Source organism: Botryllus schlosseri, chromosome 9 (genome assembly GCF_051294905.1).
Source record: "Botryllus schlosseri isolate E-star chromosome 9, Bs_hap1, whole genome shotgun sequence".
Taxonomy (NCBI): Eukaryota; Metazoa; Chordata; class Ascidiacea; order Stolidobranchia; family Styelidae; genus Botryllus; species Botryllus schlosseri.
The window spans coordinates 22,853,074-22,875,599 of record NC_137244.1 but is presented as its reverse complement, the minus strand read 5'-3'; the positions used below and the strand labels follow the sequence as shown (position 1 = coordinate 22,875,599).

Below are 22,526 nucleotides of genomic sequence, written 5' to 3'. Positions count from 1 at the left end.
CCTGGCTGATATCCGATGGGCACGTCCTGTCGAGTCGAAAAACAATTATCTGCTTATCCGACCTAAATTACATCAATGAAACAGTTTTTTAAAAAATGTGTGAAGTTTACAATGTTGCCATAAAAAGTTGTTGCAAACAAAAATAGAACAACTTATTAGTAATACGAGACGAAACATGATCTTCAGGATTCCAGATAGAAGGTAGTGTAGGACTGCGCGTTGCCTGACACCGATATCTGCAAAATAATGAAGTCAAAACATGCGGAAAGAAATGATATGATATAATTTATCGAAATATCATTGAACAAGATGGATCACAGAGAATTTTCCACTACTCTTGACCCTCAGATTTTCCGAATAAAACAGTACAACAGGAGTTGAAATGGAGGGCGTCCAAGCTATCGAGAACAATGCCGGTCACACTGCTGGCAGTGCAATCAAAATATCGTACCGCTTCCAGCTTCCACTATCGAAATGAGCCCCCTCTGATGACATTAGTACCCACCGTGACCCCTGAAAGCCAGCGGAAAATCCAACTCTCAATGACTAATTCTAGGAATGTTTTGCATAGCTAGGTCACCATGATTATTACAATTTTGAACCAACATATTTCAATTTGGCAGCACACAAATCAATTTCTCTGTGGTGAAAATCCCCCCTGCCAAGTCTCAATTATAACGCACCACAATCGTTATTAACAATGTCACAATGGACCTATGATGTCAAATCACTGTTAAAAAGATTCCCCCTTCCAAATAACCATCCTGTCCACAACTATGGTCAGACTTGGGACAACTAGATGATTCAAGTTCCAATTCTTGACTAATTGGAGCGAAATGTTGGCGATCTATTTCTAATCGAATCTGTGAAACGAGTGTAAATTCTAACTCTTATCTAATTTCTGGATCAGCTGAAAATGCTCCAAATGAACTGCATAGTGCAAAACGAGCCAAGATCGGTGTACAGAGATCTGTACTTGTCATGCTTACGGGAATGAACTTCAATCTGACATGAACTAAACTTGAATTTTGTTACATTTCTTCCAAGTCAAGAATTTAACTCAATTTCAAATTTTCCGAGAATTTAGTAATTCTAATTCTAATCAAATTCGGAAAGCGGAAAATTTGCTAGTGATTCAATTCTCTCTAAGGTTAAACACATCCGCATAATCATTCACAAAATACACAACGTCACACTGTACCTGGGTTGTGCTACGGCGTTGCGGAGTTGACATGAGTCTGTGAAAGCCCGCCGAGCAACGTTAACGCTCTGGAAAGTAATTCACTGAGATCTCGCCATGTCGCGTTCCCACCGATAGCCAAAGCAGTCCCGAGTTCACCCTGCGCCCCCGGCGCTAGAACACCGACACCGTCTCTAGATCCGCAAGCAAACGCAGCGTCCAAAATTTCAGGGGCTTTTTCACCGCAAAGCACTGATATTTCCGGCAGATAGTCCAAAGCGGTCCGTGCCACATCGTCGCGGTTAACTAATGAATTGCCTACTACGCCAGATTTGCTACCGTGGCCTTGAGCACCAAAAGACACGCCCATCACTGGCGTCTTCTCCCCTGTTAAACACGCCAGGTAGGCTGGATAAATATGAGGGAATGCAGCAGCTGGCGATGTCCGCATACAAGTCAGAGCTGTACTTAGCGCCGAATGTCGTATGCTCGCGTCTCTACAAGTGAATATGAGTCGGGTTAAATGAGGAAGGAACGGTTCTGGGTTGAAAAACCTCCTTTTGGAATCGTTCAAATCGGACAGCAATTGCGCGTAATTCTCCAAATCCGAGTTTTTTGCAAATAACTTCAACCATTGATTCGTTTGATCCAAAGCGTCGCTCGCTTGTGGTTGAATAAAAAGTGGATTGCCGTCGGTCCCGCACTGCGAATAAGAAACAGATTCCAACAGTTTGAGTATCTTTGACAGCAAAATAACGATGCTCTCATAATCGCTGTACGTCCTGTCTCGAAACATGTACAACATTTGATGGTGCGGCGCCATGACTTTGTAAGCCCTCGTTGGCTTTTTCTGCAAAAAAACGTAAGATAACTTAAGTATATCGTACAGCGCATCTCTCATTTGCCTCCTCGCTTTCGTTGTGTAGTTGGACAGCGCTTGAAAATACGTTTCGAAAATATTATCAACGTCGTCTACGTATCTTTCGCTAAACAATCGCTTGTGACCGATCGCGTCAAGAACGCCGATCAATTGTGACATGAACAGCAGGTGGTTCTTTGCTTTAAATTCGCGAAATTCGTACCACGTACGCCCTGTTAGCTCTGCGACCATCAGAGATAACTGCCGTAAAACTATCGAAGGGTTGTTGCTGGCAAACTGTTTCAGCAGTAAACTGGCGTCGTAGGCACTGTCGATATTGGACTGTATCATATTAACGGCTTCTCTACCATCAATATGTCCTGATTCTTTAACATACCCGATCCTGTCGAGTAGTAATTGTATTTGAGCGTCTGTGTGACATATCGAACCGACATCCGCCGATGTGATTACCTCCGTCAAAGTGTCATTTTCTTTCAAAGATTCCCCGTGTTTCGATATGGGTAAATTCCAAACGCCGTGAAACGGTTCCAAAATGTGAAGTTGTGCCAGTATTCGCCACCACAAGTCAGAAGACGACTCGGCCGCTTTGGAATAGGTAAATCTCACAGTGTCTTCCAAGTTTTCCAATCGCCTCCCGCGCTGACCGAATCTCGTGTAAAATATCAGAAACAAGTCAAAATACGACGTGTCCACATAACCGGGCGTGCTCGAACCTCCCTGCTTCGAATCGGCCGACACCATGTAATCTAGAACACGGCAGAATTCTTTCGAAGACAGATTGAATATCGGCTCTTGCAGGCTGCTGCTTTTATTTTCGCGGCCCTTCCAGATTTTCGACACGTGCATGCACACCCAGAAAAAGTCCATGGCCGTTCTCGCGTCCACCGCGACGGCAGACTTTTCCTTACCGGGACAAGTTGCGTCGGAAAGTAGCCATTTCAAGCACTTGTAAACCGTGTCCCAGTTACTGTGTTCCGTGATCAAGGCTAGAAGATAAGTTTGGTGCGAGGACGTAGGCTGTAGCGTCTTGACAACATTCATTTTTGCAGACATTTTAATCGGCATCGAGCCAGGAGCTAGACGGTCAGACTCAAAGAGCAGTTTTCTTTGTAAATCGGGTCTGTGCGCTAGCAATTCCGGATCTAGCAACTGCAACCAATCGATCAAAAGCCCCGTGCTACCGACGCTAGCAAAAAACGCATCGTCTTGCGAGTCGGACTTTCCGCGATTCATTTTCATTTTCCTACTCCCGATCTCTTCCAGAAGAATCTGCGCTACGAGCGCCACCTTGTTTTTAATTTCCGCGTCTTTGTCCAGAAAAGCGAGCTGTTTCCTCAAAAATTCCTCCAGCTGCCCCCAATCCAACGTCTCTTCGCTGGATTCTGCAGGCGCCCTGGAAACGTTCCACGATTGCAACAGCAACACCAAGCGGTTGTTCTGCACAACAGACGACGGCCTTTTGCTGTGTATGGCTGCAGTTAATTTTTTGAACATGGCCCTCCCCTTTTTCAATACATCGCTATCGACATGACGCCCTGATTCTAAAGGCAGTTGGACTTTTCTCAGCAAAGTGCAGGTGCGAGACGCATGCTCGTACAGCCCATTCAAAAACGTCAACCCTGTTTTCTTGGCAGACACCAATGCTTGCATTTCGGATATAAAATTAATCAAAACGTCTACACCCTTGCTTTTATTCCACGTTAAAGACCTCAACAGTCTGCCGAATAATCCAGAAATACGACGGCGCGATGTGTCTTGATTCGAAATCGGCGACATGAATATATCGTGCAAGATATCAGATATACTGTCTTCGGCAGAGACCTCCATTTTTGTTGCACGTCGGTTATCACCAGGCCGTTCAGGTGATGAAATAATCATAACATCAGATTCCTCGCTTGGTTCCGAAGTCAAATCAACAATATCGGCACCAGCGTTAGCAGCAGACTGTATAACTGACGGTCTCGTTGTTGAATTTTCAATGTTAAGTAACGCGTAAAATTCGCTACCGTTAGTGCATCCTCGCTTTCTCTGCCCTTCAACGACTCGCATTAAATGCGACACGTTGCTGTGCATGGATTCACGAACCGATTCAGGCGCATTCCTGCAAATGTCATCCAATTGCGACAGCAAAATATTCATCGTACGACAAGGTATTCCAAAAGATTGAATGAACGCCAAAAGCGGTTCCAGGCTTAAATCGAGACAGGCAGCTAAAGGAAGACGAAACGCTGGACCTGTTATATCACCGCGAAGGAGTCTTTCTTTTAACCAATCAGGCAAGAGCGAGGCTTCTTCTTGTGTATCCATTTGATATGCTTTAGGCACGACTTTACCATCTTTGTCAAACCAAGATTCCAACAATTCGTTATACAAATCGTCGCTATTCTCACTTCCGGCACCAGTCCATGTGCTGGGCGGACCGTAACTCAAAAGTAGTATCATAGCTTGCGTAACAGAGATATGGAGCTGTGCATGGGCCTTGCTGGGCCAACGTAAGAAAAATTCATCTTGCGTGTCCCGCCAAGGAATCTCATCTTGCGTCAGCTCGGCAGAACCGTTCCCGGGCGAATTCACTCTCGCGAGGTTGAGATGTGTAACAAAAATCGTCAATACAGAATGTAAAAACACTGATGCCAGCGTCTGAGCTGGGGTGGCCGTCCTACATATATTCTTCACCAAATACTGTCGGTCTATCAACAACCGGGAGATAGCCACAGCGAGCTTGGAAGCGTACTGCACCGACTCCGGTGAAACCTCTTGCAATGATTTGAGATCGTTTGTCAAAAATTTAACGTACGACACAATCGCGATATTGTCGGTGTCCCATTTTAAAGCCTCGATAATCGCATCACTGACTTTGTCTCGCATAACGTCAAAGTCTCTCAAAGCCGGCAGAGATTGGCACAGCCAAGAATATTGATCTCGGTCGAAATTATCGGCAGGCTCATCAACCTCCATGTCGGTATTGGCATCCAAAATTGTTGATAACGCTATCTTTGCTCTGTTTCTCGTGTCCAACTGCGAAGAATGCAGCCTGCGGAGGAAGTAATTCACAGCCTGCCACGACTGAGACGTGTCCTGGCCTTGCAAGTTATTGCGGATTTGTCCCACGATTTCATCTTCTTGCACTGATTTTTCTTTCTCCGATTCGGACGCCATGAGAAACTCGCACAGGCACTGCACGGGAAGCATATTCAAATCTCCGCGTACCGACCCTACTAGCCCCGAAAGCCACGGCATTTCTTGGTCTTCCCCGTGCCTTTCGATAATGCTCAGAAGAAAATCCGGACTGCGTGACCGGCACAGATTCACTCCGACTTGAATTTGACTGCACAGATTGCGCACTTGGCTCAAGATATGATCGGGAGGCCTTCTCAGCGGACCCTTAGTGTCCATCGCGATGAGTTGCGACAAAAGTAAACTAGACGATTCCGTCACAGCTATTTGAGTTGTGGCTGCGGCCAAATGAGACTCGAACTCCAGAATCTCATTCTTCTCCATCTCAACCATTTGCATTTCTTTCCCGATAATTTGAGACCGCTCGTTTTCATCAACGACGGTCGCCATGGGAAATGTAAAATTGTTGATGATCGCCATCTCCATAAAGTTCCTCAACGTGGGATATTCCGTCCACGCTAATATGCCGATAGAGTTCGGATTGAACGCGCAAATTGCCAGCAATGTTTGCCACACAGACCAGTACAGAACAGAAATTGCCAACGATGGCGGAACATATTCAATTGGAAGTTTAATATTCTCGGGATGGTGATATTGGGACAGCGATAGCAGTGCATCGATTAGTTCATCTCTTTCCACAGGCACAGGATTAAATTCAGGCCTTCCCAGCATACCTGCTCGCCTGACAAGCTTACCGATCAGTTCAACCGCATCAGCAGCTACCATAGGATGACTGTGGGACGAGCCTATCACCGCCAAACGCAGTATCGTGTCTTCCAAAACTGGAACTTCCGCACAATGTTTTAGCATGAGATTGCGGTCAGAGTCATGTGGCCAATTGTCTTTCACACAGTACGAATCGTATTGCTTCAGAAACAAGACCTTGTGTAAGCAATCGACAAAGTCGTGACTTGACATTCGCGGTAGAAGTGACGGTATTACTGTAGTGTGCAGCCACCATATTGCATCTCGTTGTAACGCTGCGATTTCCAACTTGTGATTGTAATAGAATGATTCGTAGTTTGCATCTGACGGCGGAGGTTTGCTATTAACAACCACCGATATCGAGTCTTTGATGATTGGGGATATGCTGGCAAGCATTATCAAACATACAAGATCAGTGATGGAAGCCACGAATCTGTCTTTATGACTTTGATCCAAGGATGAAAACTTTTCCGGGTCGGGGGGTTTCATAATACCGAGTCCAAATGACGCAAAATGCACTTCGTACTTCGCTTGACGTATTATTTCTCTCAACAGAGCACGCACGGCCCGTAAATAATCCTCTTGTTGCATTAGAAGGTCTTGGCAAACAAAAGCAAGTGTTTCTGCAGCGGCGATGGGTTTGTGCTGCATTAACCCAGCCAAAACCGACATGTTAGTGGGATTCCTCGCGCTTGACAATTCGTTATACACAATATAATTGAAGAGCGTAGTAATCGAGTCTTTGTGAGCGTCTATCAAAGCTTTTAGCGCGTAAACATAGTGAGTCAACAGAGATTTACTTTTCAAACGGATTTTCGTCAACTGCCCGATTACATCGACGTCGTTTTGATTATGATCCCGACAATTCAAACATATCGCCAGAAGAAGATCCTGTGTGACTTTGGCTAGCTTCGGATTTTGCAGCCACATTTCAAGTTTGTGAGCGGCAAGAAGTCGCACCTCTGAGATTCCGCACATCGCTATTAGAGTCTTCAAGAGATGCTGTCCGGACGCGGACCCTGTCGCATCCTGTGCCGATATTGTGCCTTGTCTGCGGGACACTCTTTCACGTATCATTTCTAACGCGTACAGCCGTGGCAACTCCGTCTTTACTGTAAATCGATTTGGATAACCATTCTCTCCGTTTTCTTTCGACAATCCATCGATTGATTCAGACTTCTCCTCGTGAGGTATCAGAACAGTATTAAAAGCAGTGCTTATGTTCATAACAAATTGTTTACATTGTGGATGATCCACCCACACACGATCCCCTAATGAATCTTCGACAAGGACTTTAACTAGTAACGTTGGCCAGTTGGAATTCTGTTCATGTCCCACAAATAGCAAATTGCAGGCCAAAACCGCAACAGAAGTATGTCCCTTTGATTTGTGGTAATCAAGTCCGATCTCTTTCTTCAGCAAACCGGTGAGGCTCTCCACCACAACATCGCGTGTAAAAATTGAGGGTTGCTTACGTCCAAGTAGTAATAAGCTATACATGACTACTTGGTCCGGCTTGGATCGATTAACCTTCAGAGTTCGTATAGCACCGCATATTAAACCGTCAACAGTGGAAGAATCACCATGCGCATCCAATACTTTACGGAGGAGATCGTGCGGGGGACATTCAATGATATTAATATTCATTTCTGGCATAGTTGGGGAGGAACTCGAATGGTGTGGTGACGACGTGCCATGAAATGTTGTTGATTTCTTCAACGATGGTGGTTCGATAATAGTTCTGGAAGTTCCCAAAGCGATCAGGTCTGGCAGTGGTCCGAGCCGGTTGTAACCTCCGGGTCGCGAGCTTTTCTTAATCGGTAGACTCATAGTTTGGTTCTGTTTCATCACACATGAAGAAAACTGCTGCTATGATATTCCTATTTCACCCCTTTGCATCTTGCCATGGGAAGATTAATAATAGGCACCTAAATGAAGCGTAATTGACAGTCTTTATCAACTTGCGTAGATCAATTTAAAAAGTTAACTCTACATGGAAAGTAGAATAACGGTATCAGAGATATAAGATGATATTCTCAAAGAAGAGTCACTGCAAGATAATGGGCAAGACACATGATGCTAAAAGTTGAAATGTTTTGAATGGACAGGACAGTCTATTGTAGAAATATATTACAACATGCTTCTTGGCTCCCACGAAACCATGAGCATTTCAATTGCTTTGTAATTGGATTGCTTGAATAACATGAACAGGCGGATTATGGCTGACGGATCCTGGTATGTGTTGAGGTGCATAGTTGGGCTTGTGGGGCTATATCAACTATTATCTATACCAGTGGTTCCCAACGTGGGCGATTTGGCGGTCTAGGGGGGCGAAAATAACGAAGGGGGCAATAGGGGGGCAAAAATGGACAAAGGGGGCGAAAATAGCGAAGGCGGCGATAGGGGGTGATGACGCGTCAAAATAGCTGACCTTTTTTTTTTAGTCAACCCACGGAAATTTAGTTACAAAAGTGTCAAATTAGGCTTCGAGTCGAAAAGTTGACCTTTTTTTTTAGTCAACTCGCCGCCGCGGCCGCCGGTGATTATAGTTTGTATGCCCTATTTTCGGTACACAGAATTTGGGGGGCAATGATCGGTGTTGGGCTTGAAAAGGGGGCAACGGGACGAAAAAGGTTGGGAACCACAGATCTATACTTAAAATTGAATCATTCACATAGCATTACATAGCGGACAAACGAAGCATCTCACTTCTCATGGTAGATGAAATTATGATTTCAGAAAATTAGAATCATGGAAATGACCAATTCATGTTGGTAATAATAAATGTAGCATCAATACCCAGTTCAAGAGTAATCACAACACGAATTGACCGAACCAGCAACAAGTCATTAGTGGACTCGTCTTCACCTTATCATAATAGGACACACCCGCGTCTGCACGGTACGCTCATATATTGCCAAACGACGAATGATACGCGCATTCCACATGCTGTACGGTAGATGACGTTAGACGTGGTATCTGGTCGCCAGCTACAGGATTACTACTAGGTAATACACGTACATCAGGTTACAAGTCATGTTCCCTCTACAATAGCGAAAAATTGTGAACTTGACCATTTATGTATTGGCGCTGCCTACATGTAAAGTAGGGCAGTGCGTGTCATGGAAGGGTATACCAGGTGCTATGCCCCTCATCACGATTCAGTAAAAGCGCAAAAGCATTACACAATGGCACGCCCGGCAACAAATTTCACCAAGTAAAGATGTGCTGGTCACACTTTTTAGATCCGGATAAAATCCGGTTCACTGAAATTAAAGTCCGAACCGGATCCTATTTCCATATTCGAATGCTAGATCCGAATCTAAAAATGAAATCTAGGTCACTTCAAAGCATAGCCTCTGTAAGGGCTATGCTTCAAAGAACAATGGATCGTGCAAACTTTCTAGTTGTTAATCGTGTCTTGACAATATTGGCAATATTTGCCAATAAATCTTGCAAAAAGGTGGAGCATAACATAAATGCGATTACATGCTATAGTTACCGCCTTCGTTACTCTCTGACCATAGCAATTTACAACGCAACAATGCTGTCTGGCGAAACGAGATGGTAGTTCAAGAGAAAATGAGCCAGACAGCATTGTTGCGTCTCAATGCCAATCTCCATAACAATGAAAAGTTCGAGGCCTATTGTGGGAGTTCCAGGGCCACGAGCGGAATAAAATTTATATTTTCGTAATCAGTGCAGAGTCAGCTTTCGATTGATACCCGTTTCACCAAATTTAATGCTCGGCAAGTCGGTCAAAAATGACCGTCAAATTGCCTGTAGCCAAATGGAAATTGTAACGTGATACAATTTCACTGAGGCGTGAGATTTGGCTGTGTCGACACCATATAGGACAATATGCTATATTCCTTTCAAAGTTGCAATGCGGAATTATTTGCTGGGGTTTCTACCTGCAAAAATATGATTGACCAACTGCAAAAACTACAACATCGGATCATCCGTATCACATTGCCAAAGCCCCACGGGGGCCTGACTGTGCAACTGATAAATCGCTACTCAAACTCGTACAGAACTGATATCTCGAGTTTTCGGTGAACTTGAATCCAGTGGTTCTCCATCTTTTTGCGATCCGGACCTCTTTTATACTCATAAATTGTGGATGGAACTATGTTTAGTCGGTAGCAGTTATCATCTTTATATACCACTCTCAATTTAATGATTAGTAGCTCCGTATCTAATTTAGTTCCCTACGTTATCTATCTTTATACATCCGTCCTGCAGACTTTAGTCGGTCAATGCATTTTGTGTCAGCACACTGCTCTTTCGTAAAACGTTAAATGTTTGCAAACAATAAACATTGTATTGTTCATATATTATGGAGAAGAGATCCCAGGTAGCACGCCTACTTGGGTACCACAAGGTATCAAGGTGAGATGAATTGTGGTAACCAGCTGGGGAAACCAAGCGGGAACCGTACATTTTTGGCCCCATATTACAGAGGTAATTTCTGTGGGACCATGTGGGTAACCCACTTAGCTGGCAGCGAAGACAATATTACGACCCCGATCCTTGTAGCAGTGTAAGTGGGCCGAGAAGTCGACGTAGATATGTGCTTGGCGATGTTATGTAAACCCTACACGTTAGTTACTGTACAGTACTTACCTGAAACCTGCTATCTCCAATCACGCAAACCAATATATACGGTAATCTGAGTATATAATAACCTTTACGGTGGGTGAGTAAGGCCGTAATCACTGTTTAAGTGTAATCATTGAGTTATATTTTCAACTGAACAAGACACACACAATGTACAATACGATAAGATAGAAAGCGATGTAATGAACAGATAGGAGGATGCCGACCGACGCGCAGTTGCCGTCTTTTAGACTGACATCTACCTCGGCTTAGAGTGCCCGCCGTCACAGTTACTGTCGATGTTGATCATTTTCGAGGCCAGGGCCCATGCTAGCGATTTCCATAACTTGTGTGTGAGTGCATTCTTTCGTCGAGTCATTCTCGGGTCTCATGTCGCAAGAAGAGGAGCCCGGACAAACCTCCGACGGGAGTCGAACCGAGGCCGCCCGATTCTTAGGCGCTTATCGTCACCAGTACCCGAATTCAATTCATGTGGAGGTGGAATTCAATTTGAAAATATCCCAGCGACCAGCATCGCAAATGAATAAATCGGAAACCGATTATAATATGACTTTACTAGATGAACAAACCTTGCTGTAGGAAAATATAAAAGAATCATCTATTTCGGAAAACTACTCGGTCACATGTGGGAGCCGTATGAAAAGTCGACCATTCTTCATTGACGAAAATAACAAGTTCCAATTATTTGATCACAGAAATTTTACGAGTAAAATTAATCCTGAGTTAAAAATAATAGATACAGATAAGGGATAAAGGTAATGGGATCTACGCAAGAAAATTATAACGCACGCTGTGAGGAATTGAGTACTCTAGCAACGGAAATTTAAGTTCACTTCAGTGTGACAAACGGTCAATTTTAAATAGTTCAAATCACATTGACGAGGTAAAGCATGGTAGGGGTTTTAATGTTCGAGGTTCGAGCAACCAACAAGGATAGCATAATAGCTAGAAAACTTTACTACATACGAAACCACCTTTATTATTCGATGAAATAAACCAAATAACATTGATGGAAAATAAGGTTGGTTCCTGTGTGGGTGATATATGGGAAATCTGAGCTCCTCTATAAGTGGGTTTCTCATGTTTCAAGATGATTTGATATCAAAAACTCAACAAGTAAACCTTCCCCGAGTTCAAATTGATAGGTACAATTAGAAGAGACTTATTGCAATCTACCTGGGATTGGTATGGTATAACCACGCATCTTTATGGATGGAAATCCCGCTTGGTTTCGATGTGGGTTACATGTTACTAACCCATTCCGATCATCCATCCCACCTAACCATTTAAATTCCACCTGGATACCAAGTGGGCGTGCTAGCTGGGGAATTGTTCACTCTGGTTCATTACCCGAATATGTGGCCCTTTAACCTTGTTTTAAGACATCAAAAGAAACAGGATGTCTGCCTTTCCAAAGAAAAAAGTGCTTATCATGATAACTTGAAACAATTTATCATCATTAATCTCCACCTGTACTTGTCATGCTAACTCTTCATCTCCAATTACATATCTTGTCACATTTTATCGGAATCGAGGAAAGCTGTTTCTGAACAAATATCTCAGTATACTTGGTCGGGGGGAGGGTGGTCGCATTCTTTCAACAGTTAGTCGGAGGTGGCTATATACGAAATAGTCAGATGTATCGCCGCATATAACGCAAAATGACTATAATGACACTACCCGTGGTTAGAATATTCGAAAAAATATACTCATGCAGTTACCCCGATTCAGATGCTATTTTACGCGTTTCTTATGACAATTTAACTAATGATAGGGGTGCAATATTATACCTGAACTGCGTTTTACTGTACAAAAACCTAATTGAAAAAACAATTAGTTCATCCAGAATACTGTTCAGGGTAGATGTTGAAGTAGTTGAAAAACATTTACCACTTGAGTATAAGTACTGTTAGTAGCCAAAACTTACTTGAGTACCTCGAAAAAGTAGAAACATTCAACATATATAATATCTCAAAAACGTGACGTGGTGGAGCAAAAATAACGTTAGATTCGTATTCAGCGCCCCCAAATTAGCTATACCATGACCCAAAGAAGTCCTGGAGCAAAAATCGTGTAGACCAGTGTAATCAATAATCGTTGGGTTATAATTTTCATCTGAACACAATATACAATGCGATAAGACACGATGCGATGTAACGAACAGATAGGAGGATGTCGAACGGCACGCATCAGTAGCGAGCCTTTAGCCTACTCTAACATCAACCTCTGCATAGAGTACCCGATGTCACAGTTCTTTTCGATGTTGATCTTTTTTGAAGCCGCGGTCCTTTCTACTAGTTCTTTCCATTCCTTGTGAGTGCTTTCTTTCTTTGGGTCGGGTCTTTTTCTGGGGAGGAGGAGTCCAGATGAACCTCCGACGGGAATCGAACCCGATCCGTCAGCTTAGTAGGCACTTATCGTTACCACTATGCCACAAATGTGGCGAGATAGCGCTGTGGTATAATCCGCGGCTACAACACCAATGGGTGTGGGTTCGAGTCCGACCGAGGTCGACTTCCGAATTTCGATACCTAAGTGTTGGAGGTTTACCTAGGCTCCTCCTCGCCACCTCATCCGTGTCAGCGGTGCCTTACAAAAGCCTAGAGGTGGGCCGTGCCATAAGTCGGCAGTTACGGAAAATAAGAAGAATATCGGCCTGGTGTAAATGACCATAGTAGTCGACAAACACCATGAATACCCCAAAACAAACAAACAAACAAACACTATGCCACAAAAATGCGCTACAATGAAAGATAGGACGGTGTCGAAGCGACTTGGAATAGTCTATGAAATCGGACACCCACCTTGGCCTAGGCGATGTAAAGAGGAGGCATGCACTGCACACTGAATGAAAAGTAATAAAGAAGATAGTATAGAAAAAAGCAAGCGACGATATGTGGGGTGGCATGTCATAGAAGGCGAGATCGATAGGTCAGTCATGGCCCGGTAATCTTGAGCATTGACTAGTATTCATTTAGTAGTTATTGCTTGTATTTCGACTTGAATGTGAACATGCTCGTCATTTGATAAAAAATACTAAATCAGGATGAAAGTTCGGGAAGGTAGGCTTAATCAGTGGTTCCCAACGTGTGCGATATCGCCCCCTGGGGAGATATGGGGGTGCGAAAACGGACGAAGGGGGCGATAGGGGCGAAAATAACGAAGGGGCGATACGGGATAGGAGCTATATTGGAGTCTTTTTGTCAACTCACGAAAATTTTGCTGTAAAAGTGTAATTTCGAGGTCGAGCCGAATCGTTGACCTTTTTTTAGTCAAGTCGCCGGAGATTACAGTTTGTATGCCCATTTTTCGATTTCCAATATTTGGGGGCGATGATCGGTGTGGAGCTTGAAAGGACGGCGATGATGAGTCGAAAAAAGTTGGGAACCATGGCACTGGTCTAAATAGAACCAGGGGTATCTACAGAGCCTCATCCAAGTCCCAGGAAGACGGGACTCCGGATATGGCCAGATGCCCAACCCGTTGCAGTACTCATCCTGTACGTGGTGACAATATTGTCGGCACCTAAATAGCCCCAAACCCGCGTAGTTTTTGCACGTTCCAAAACATAGTACCAAGACTCATTGTTGAGTGTTGATTAGGCCAATACATATGCCGTATAAGTGATCCAAAAGTCACGCGAAAACTGCTGAATGACCCCCAATCGAGAAAACAGTAACTATTCATTCTCTGGGACATGTTTCGTTCAAAATTTTGTTGTAGGCTTACAACATTATTTTGGATTCAATGTTACTATATTTTCGATTCCAAGAAATTTTCCGAATTCCCAATACAAAATATTGAATTTTGACACATTAGGCTACTTCCGCGTAACTTTAACTTAAATGTGAAAACATCGACTTTAGGTATATTCTATACCCGCAAAATATCCCACCCGTTTTCCCTGCATGGGAAAGTCAAATTTTTGCATTCAATTATTGTGTTCAATTTAATAGTCAAGAATGACAATTTTGTTCGGGCCAAAACTCGGCAATCCGACAGCAGTTGTCGAGGTAGTTAATTGTCCATATATCCAAGACACAATACAGACAGATTCTATTGAATGAATAATAATCTGCGTATGACCTCCTACTGACCCCTCATTTTCATTGCTTCACTTACACTCTTTCGGCGCGCATGCCCCTTCTTTTTATTATTAAATATTTTATTATTATCTGTTGAGGCTAATAGGGTGGATGAATGATAAACTGTTCCATACCCTTCGAATCCTACCCATCTTTATATCGTATCGCAATCTTATTGTGTTGCCGTGAAATGATGAAAATAAGCTGAACTGAACTGAACAGGTGTGAACTTCACAATTTGCGGCCATTGGGGTATTGTAATGTCACGAGCCAAACGATCGACTATCGCAAAACTAATATTTGGTTATTATCTCACAATCTACCTGATCATATTTGAGATTCAAGATGCATCGTGCATTGCACCCTTATCCATAGAGGCATGGGGTCTGAAATAAACCCCCATAATGTGGCTATATTTCAAGGACTACATAGTTTTGTCTGAAAACTGTGAAGTAGAAGTAGAATTAGTATAAAAATCAAAACCCGTTGAGTAAGCATCATTGCAAGTTGGCAAAACCTTCGTTTCCGACCCCACTGCTTGAATGTGCCTACGCATGTCTAAGTAGTAGGCTATACATCTCATTGTTGTATCTGAAACACCCCAGTCTACCAATCACAGTGGTATACCCATCTTAAAAATTGTACTGGTGTCGCGCATACACCGAGCCGAAAGGACGGTGAAAGGGCGCTATTGGTCGGCCAATTTTGAAAACTGTTCTCAATATTCGTAATACAGATAGAAGAGACGGTTTGCGTTTAAAACAAAAATAAATTAATTTGAAACATTGTTTAAGGCGCGGACCTTGATTTAAAACAGGATTATATGTTTTAGTCATGACGTCATGAGTATTCAATCGTGAAGTCACAGTTGCATTGCTATATAGTCCTTTGGAAAATATAGGGTCAATGCGGCTCATTTGATGAAAAATGTTTCCTGCCTCTGTCTTCAACGGACCAAAGAATATCTTTGACGAGGACTACATCGTCATGCTGCATTTTTACGGTCGACGCTCATCTTAATCAGAACTTCCAATCCGCTCCAGTGATATGTGACTACGTGTTATAGGCTTACTATTGAACCGACGACGATGTCGAGGATTCTGACCATTTCATGTCGTATACGTCGACTATGTCGGGTGCAAGTCGTGCGAAGGCTCAAAGAAGGCTACACGTTATTGCACAATTATGCACAATTATGACATAATTACACAACCTTTGAAAAAATATTATTTTTGGATATCGCATTTGTTTCAAACAACGTTTAAAACATTTTAAAACAAAGTTTTTTTAAACACCTCTTGTTTTAAATTCAACCCTACCTACGTGTAGACAATACGGTTGTTTGTATAATGTGTATGTTATCTGTTAGTGGACACCATCTGGTTGATTCTCAAGTTTGAGAAGTGACGTCGGCAAATTTTTGTACGTTACAAATTAATATCCAAGCATTCTGATCTATTTTATTGGAATAAGCTACCTCAAGTGACACGAACATCTCTTAGCAGAAGTACTACGTTACTACAAGATGAAGATTCTACTGTTGATATGTCTAAGCTTGTCCCGTAAGTATACAGAATATTCAGAATGATTGTGTTTAGAGAAGTCTTACTTTAGTAGAACCTCAATATTTCACCAATGGCAAAATTTCCGGACTAGAAATATATAAGTATAGGCCTACCAATAATGGAGATATTACCGGTATAAGATGCATTCGAGCATATATCAGAGTGGAGTATATACCCAGAGTGTCATTTCGAAACATAAGAATTATATTTATACATAATAAACAACAAACCATATATAAATATATCAGGAGCGGGCAACTTCTCCAGTTGACGGGCTGGATATGGGAAAAATGAAGTCGTTTGCGGGTCGGATTCCTGATTCGATACATTAATCGCGTATTTATCCACCTATACCCGAATAAATCGTATTAAATAGGCTATATTAAACCAAGTTTAAAGCATATAGACCCAAAACAGTATTTAATAAATTTAATAATGTAATGTACTTCATTAGCTGTTGAATTCAATGAGATTATAATATTATTATTATTATAGCACAACAACAACAGTGGCGCTTATCGCCTGTGCAGGCCTTGTGCGCCACGACAATGCATTTTTATAAAGTTCGGTGTCTTTGCTTTTTGGTCTTGTGGACATTCCATGCTCGCTAACTCCCACTCTCCAGCCATTCTCGCTTTCTTGGGTCCAGTTTCGGGTCTATGTTGCCGACTTCGGAGCTCGGCTCACTCATCTCTGGGCTTTCTAAGACGCTGTGTACACAGCAGGTTCGGCGATGAGGAGCCCATATAAACCTCCGACCCATAGAAACTTGGCCGAACCGAGACTCTAACCAGCAACCATTGACGTAGAAACCCTTAGTAAAGACTGCACGTATAAACATCAGCTTTGTCATGTTAATGTTCATGATCGAAACTAGTTGCTCGCGAATGTAGACGGTTTCAATGCCATCTTTCTCAGGTTTGCATATTTGGATTCATTCAGTAACGCAAAAAGTTGTCCACGTTTCGGGTTGGAATTTCTCTTTCAGGGTCGAATCTGTCTGCGGGCCGCTCAAATTCCCATCGCGGGCCGCATCCGGCCCGCGGGTCGTTAGTTGCCCTCCCTTGATATGCATGTATTTTTCTGCAGAGTCGTACGCCAACAAAATTATTGGGGGACAGAATGCTGACGAAGGCCAATTTCCTTCTATGGCTCTTCAGACGAATCTCGGGAGCTTTTTCTGCGGCGGAACGATTATTTCTGAATACGACGTGTTATCGGCAGCACATTGCGACCGAATGTACGATTTGAATGTTTGAACGTGGATGTATAGTCCGGATATTAGCAGTCACCCAATATCCACCACAAAATGTCAGAAAATGGCGAGAGCAAATTGGTCAGACTAAAATATCGCCGCTTCCAATTTTCGGAAACTATTATGTAACATATGTGGGTTGCATTTTAAACAAACGGCGTTATAAACACTTCGTTTAAAACATGTTTTAAACAGTGTTTTAAACAAATGCCTTTCTGAATTTTTTTTTCAAACATTGTCTAATTATGCCAGTATTGTGCAAATTTGTCCGAAAAACCATGTAGTATGAGCCTACGGAGGATTTGCACTAAAATTAGTAGACGTATACGATGTGGAGTGGCTGGAACCCTCGAAATCGTCGTCGGTTGAACAGTTTTTGCACGTAGATATAGATCATTGGTGCGGAATTTAATGGGTGTTCTGATGATGATGACCGCCGACCGTAAAAATGCTGCATAACGATGTATAGTCCTGGTTAAAGGTATTTTTTGTTTGTTTATGGCAGTGATCGCAAGCCCTTTTCGTCGAAGGAGCCATGTTTCCCCTATAATTTCAATTGTCAATACCAATCCATTGTGACGTCGCAATTTAATAATTGTGACCCCGTACCTAAAAACAAACAAAACACAAACAATAAAAAACATGTTTTAAACAAGGTTCTTATTTTAAACACGTTTGTTATAATTGATTTTTGTTTTAAATGCAACCCTAATACAGGCACATTGGTATGAACTTGGAAATCATCCGTCTGAATGGCGGTAAAAGCCCACTCAGCTTGCATGATGAAAATGATGGCAATTCTTTGTGCATGTTAACTGGATGGCTCTCTATTGTATAGTGTGATTCGATGGCTTCAGCTCTGCTGTTACCAATCAGATATATTCTTGCTTGCAGAAGCTTGACAGGACATCAAGTCGTTGCGGGGACTACAAAAAGACTCAGCGGAGGTGTGGTGAAGGCCGTTGTTGGCAAAGTAGTTCATAGCGCATATGACTCGTCAACGTTTTCAAGTGACATCATGATCCTGCGAGTTGAGGTGCGATTGATGTTTTAGGCATGAATATACAAGTTGACTTGGATATCATTCCCTACTTTATGCGCTGGAGAATTTTCAAGAAATGTTTTCGCACGATTTGCTACTCAGCAGTGTAAACGTAATCTTCATGATACAGATAATAACCTTATCTCTTCCCTATATTCGTCCTTGATTAGGTCTCTCTCTCTGCGCTGCTTTGTAATGACGCTTCAGGCGTCAGAATACCGATAAAAAGAACGCGGTATATATGGCTATAACCCCGGATATATCCGTTGCTGCGCAGCATGCGCAATGCGCATTCGATGATCTGATATCAGACGCACAAGTGGGACTGCAATTCATGGTTAGGAATATTTATTGACCGAAGGAGACATTTCAATCAATGCCACGTGTTAACTGAATAATACACAACAATAAAACTGCATTTCGGCATTTCACGTAGCAGTAAACGTAACGACTAGCATAGCGTAGCCTACTCTCCCGCATTGAGTGAATATAGGCCAAGCAGAATTGGACAACTAGAAAATTTTCAGTTTCATAAATTAGATCAGAGCTATCCATTTTTTCAAACTAGACTAGAATTAGAATTATAGTTGCACTTATTTAAATTAGACTATAATTAGAATTGTAATTACAATGGTTTTTCCAAATTAGATTAGAGAGAGAGAGATATGATATTATTTTTCGCCTGCACCATCGAGATGCTTTGACGACGGAGTTGCGATACGGCTCCATGAGATCATCTAGTCTGCGCCCCCGTTTTTTTTCTCCTCCATGCTCTCCGTGATTGCTGAGCGCCTAGCAGGATAGCTGCGGATACCAATTTTCGAGTCTTTGGTATGACCCGGCCGGGGACCTAACCCACGACCTACCTACCGAGAAGCCGGACGCATAACCATTACACTATCTCGCTCGCTCGGTTAGACTTAATGAATCCGAGAAAACTTGGAAATTGAATGAAGTTCTGTTCACATCAAGCCAGAGCTCATTCTCGTAAGGGAGATGTGGTACCGATGAGACAGTGGGACCGAAAATACCTGAAATATTCTCTGTGATAATCCCACGTACGCGAATTTGTCAACAATTGCATGCTGGCAGGATCTTTCCTCACATACAAAAACATCGACCTTCGTGAGTTATGGGGTCAGTGACGGATGATTTATGTTTTGGAGGGGGTGTAAAATAAATTTGGATCGACGTATTCATTTTTCTGTATCACCTTCCACATTAACAAACCAGCTATAATTTTTAATGTGAAGTGTAGGGCTTGTATCAGGGTATATAATGCGACATATGTTTTTATTCTATACCATCCTCGAGTGGACTATTTTCATTTCGAATACACTACATATAGGGCGGGGGCCCATGGTACCATAGCCAAATCAAGCAAAATAGTTGGATCAACTAATCACTTAACAACAGAAACACGCCTACATGTATAAAGGCTGCAAATCATAGTTAGCCTACCAGTGGTGTTTGAAAGTCAAAATGTCGATTTACGGGTAATATGTACGTGCCATTAATTTTGCAAGTTTGGGCGTAAATCGAAACGTAATTTTACGCCGACATTTGAGTTGATAGAATCTATTTTATGCTTGAAGGTGGCGAAAAAACATTCTTCATTGGCTTGCTGTAGCTTAGATTATAGTACACAACAGAACAAGATGAAAAATTTGAGTTTTTGAGCGCATGTCTCATAGGTACCATGGTCGTGTACCTTTGGACACGCCGGGTGGGGACCGATGATACGCTTAAGCAACAAATTTTCAACGTCTATAAATATTTTTTCTAATTCGGATATTCATGTAAATGTTCGCGATAGGTAGAGCTTGGATCAAAGTGTGGAGCCAGCAAAAGACCTGCTATTCTCGGCTGAAGATTTGAGGACTAGTAATCATTTTGCAATTTTGATCCATCGGTACCACATCTCCCCTACAATAAACTTGCATCGATTCGCACTATACAGCAGACTTGGACAACTAGGCGATTCTAGTTGTCTAATTTCACTAAATTGGAGCGAAATGCCAATAATCTAATTTTAATCTAATTTGTGAAATGTTTCCATGCTCTAATTCTAATTCTAATCTAATTTGAGAAATCTCCCTATGCTCTAATTTTAGTTCTAATCTAATTTATTGTTTTCCTGAAAATGCCACTTTGTCCGGGACATTTTGCAGCGAGTTAACAAGAATATCCGTCCCGCGCAGGGAAATCCACCGCCAAGCTGCCATCGCCTTACTTACCAGAGATGAGCGGATTTGAAATTTTTATGTCCTAACCCAATCCAAATCCAAAAATTACTTTTTTACCGGATTCCAGCCGTTCACTCATTAAATTGACAGGTTACCCTGAAAAACTCTGCACACCAAATTCGGTTCAATTCCGAAAAGTATAGGCCTAAGCCTCCGCAGAACCAATTAAAATTTCAATTTATTAGGAGAAATTCAAAAAAAAATCCAATTTTTCTGTCAACCCCATAAAATTGTTGAGCTGTCGTCAAAGACGATGCAAAACAAATTTGACTCAAATCCAATGAGTAGAAGCGGAGTTATTGGAGTTTATCGTTGATAATTCTCGGATTATCCTTGATTAGTGGATTGCGATTGCGGTGACCCCTGGTTTAGTACAAAACGAACCAAGCTTGTTGTACAGACTTTAACCATTTTTATGGCTACGGGAATGCACTGTGATTTGATATGAACTGGTTGTTGCTGTATTTATTTCCCATTCACTCAATTTCCAAGTTTGGCGAATTCAGTGATTCGAATTCTAATCTAATTTGGAATAGCTGAAAATTTTCGAGTTTTCCAAGTCTGCTATACAGTCATCATGTAGCATTTTCAGGAAAACTGGAAATTAGATTGGAGTGTGGAAGCATTCACAAATTAGATAAAAATTGATCAGAGCAAAGAAACATTTAACTGAGCCCAAGACCACAACTCACGTTATTGCTTCTTACGAGACTTCTCAATTTTTCAGCACGCGTTCAGGTTCAACGATGACCGTTTCCCGTTGACCGCAGCGCCCTTTGCCATTGATCGGCCGGCTGAGGGTACTCCAATTACAGTAGCGGGCTGGGGAGACACCGACATATCTTCCGGTCAAACCATTCCTACCGATTTGCAATACGTCGTTGTATCTGTGATAGCGGACGATACGTGCAATAGCGCCGCCGCCTACAACGGGTCCGTTTTGGATGGGATGATATGCATGGGAGACATGGCCGGGGGAATCGACTCTTGTCAGGTTGGTCGTCTAATCTGCAATAGTCTGGCTAGTGGCTACGCCGAGTCCAACGAAAAGTGATTAAATGGCAGCGCTTCTGACATGACCCTCACAAATGTTTCGCATACGCAACCATTGTTCAAATTTCAGGGCGATTCAGGAGGTCCAGCGTATATTACCGGTACCGATGTTGTGGCGGGAATTACCTCGTGGGGATATGGCTGCGCACTGGAGAACAAGCCGGGGGTATACACTGACGTCGCTTATTTCAGTGATTGGATTGCTCTTTACATGATAGGCTAAGTGATCAGTCGCAGCTGTCCATGGCTTGTCTCGTGTGACTGTAATGCAAGACATTTAAGACACGTGAGAGGATTTCTGAGAACGTTTGTTAGTTGTACTTTGTATTGAGTGCGGTATAGGTCGTTGTAAGGTTTGCGCGAAAAGTCAGTTCTGGCGGAGTGTACCAGCAAGCTAACATGCTCAAACCCGAAATTGGATTGGTAAAACTAGTTAGAAGGCCAGATGAGTGAGTTTCAGACCACGGTTGAATGGAAATGTCTCCGGAACCTTGTGCAAGCAGTGCTATAAGCTGTAAACTGTATTGTTGATATAAAAAGTTTCAGGGTTGTGTAGAAAATGAGAGAATTAAATTGAGCTACGCAAAACATCTATGACGTCATATTCGTATTCATTTTCTTTCTCTGTATAGACTAGTGCGGAGCGGATCGACAAATTCTCTGGTCCGACTCCGATCCGGTTGTTCAATTCTCTGGTCCGGCTCCGGCCGTATCAGGA

The 22,526-nt window shown here is 42.6% G+C and overlaps 2 protein-coding genes across 2 annotated transcripts; one reads left to right on the top strand and one right to left on the bottom strand.

Moving 5' to 3' along the window:
- On the bottom strand, positions 1-9,168 carry LOC145446390 (integrator complex subunit 1-like). The gene is made up of 2 exons (XM_080324678.1): positions 1,202-9,168; positions 1-236 (listed from the first exon to the last, which is right to left on the bottom strand). Exon 1 carries the CDS (start codon positions 7,788-7,790, stop codon positions 1,212-1,214), a length of 6,579 nt encoding a protein of 2,192 aa, XP_080180804.1. The 5' UTR covers positions 7,791-9,168; the 3' UTR covers positions 1-236; positions 1,202-1,211.
- Positions 9,169-16,091: 6,923 nt separating this feature from the next.
- LOC145447090 (trypsin alpha-like) lies at positions 16,092-22,113 on the top strand. Its single transcript, XM_080325511.1, has 5 exons — positions 16,092-16,209; positions 17,302-17,452; positions 18,362-18,503; positions 21,483-21,749; positions 21,879-22,113. Exons 1-5 carry the CDS (start codon positions 16,173-16,175, stop codon positions 22,029-22,031), a joined length of 750 nt encoding a protein of 249 aa, XP_080181637.1. The 5' UTR covers positions 16,092-16,172; the 3' UTR covers positions 22,032-22,113.
- The last annotated feature ends 413 nt before the right edge of the window (positions 22,114-22,526 follow it).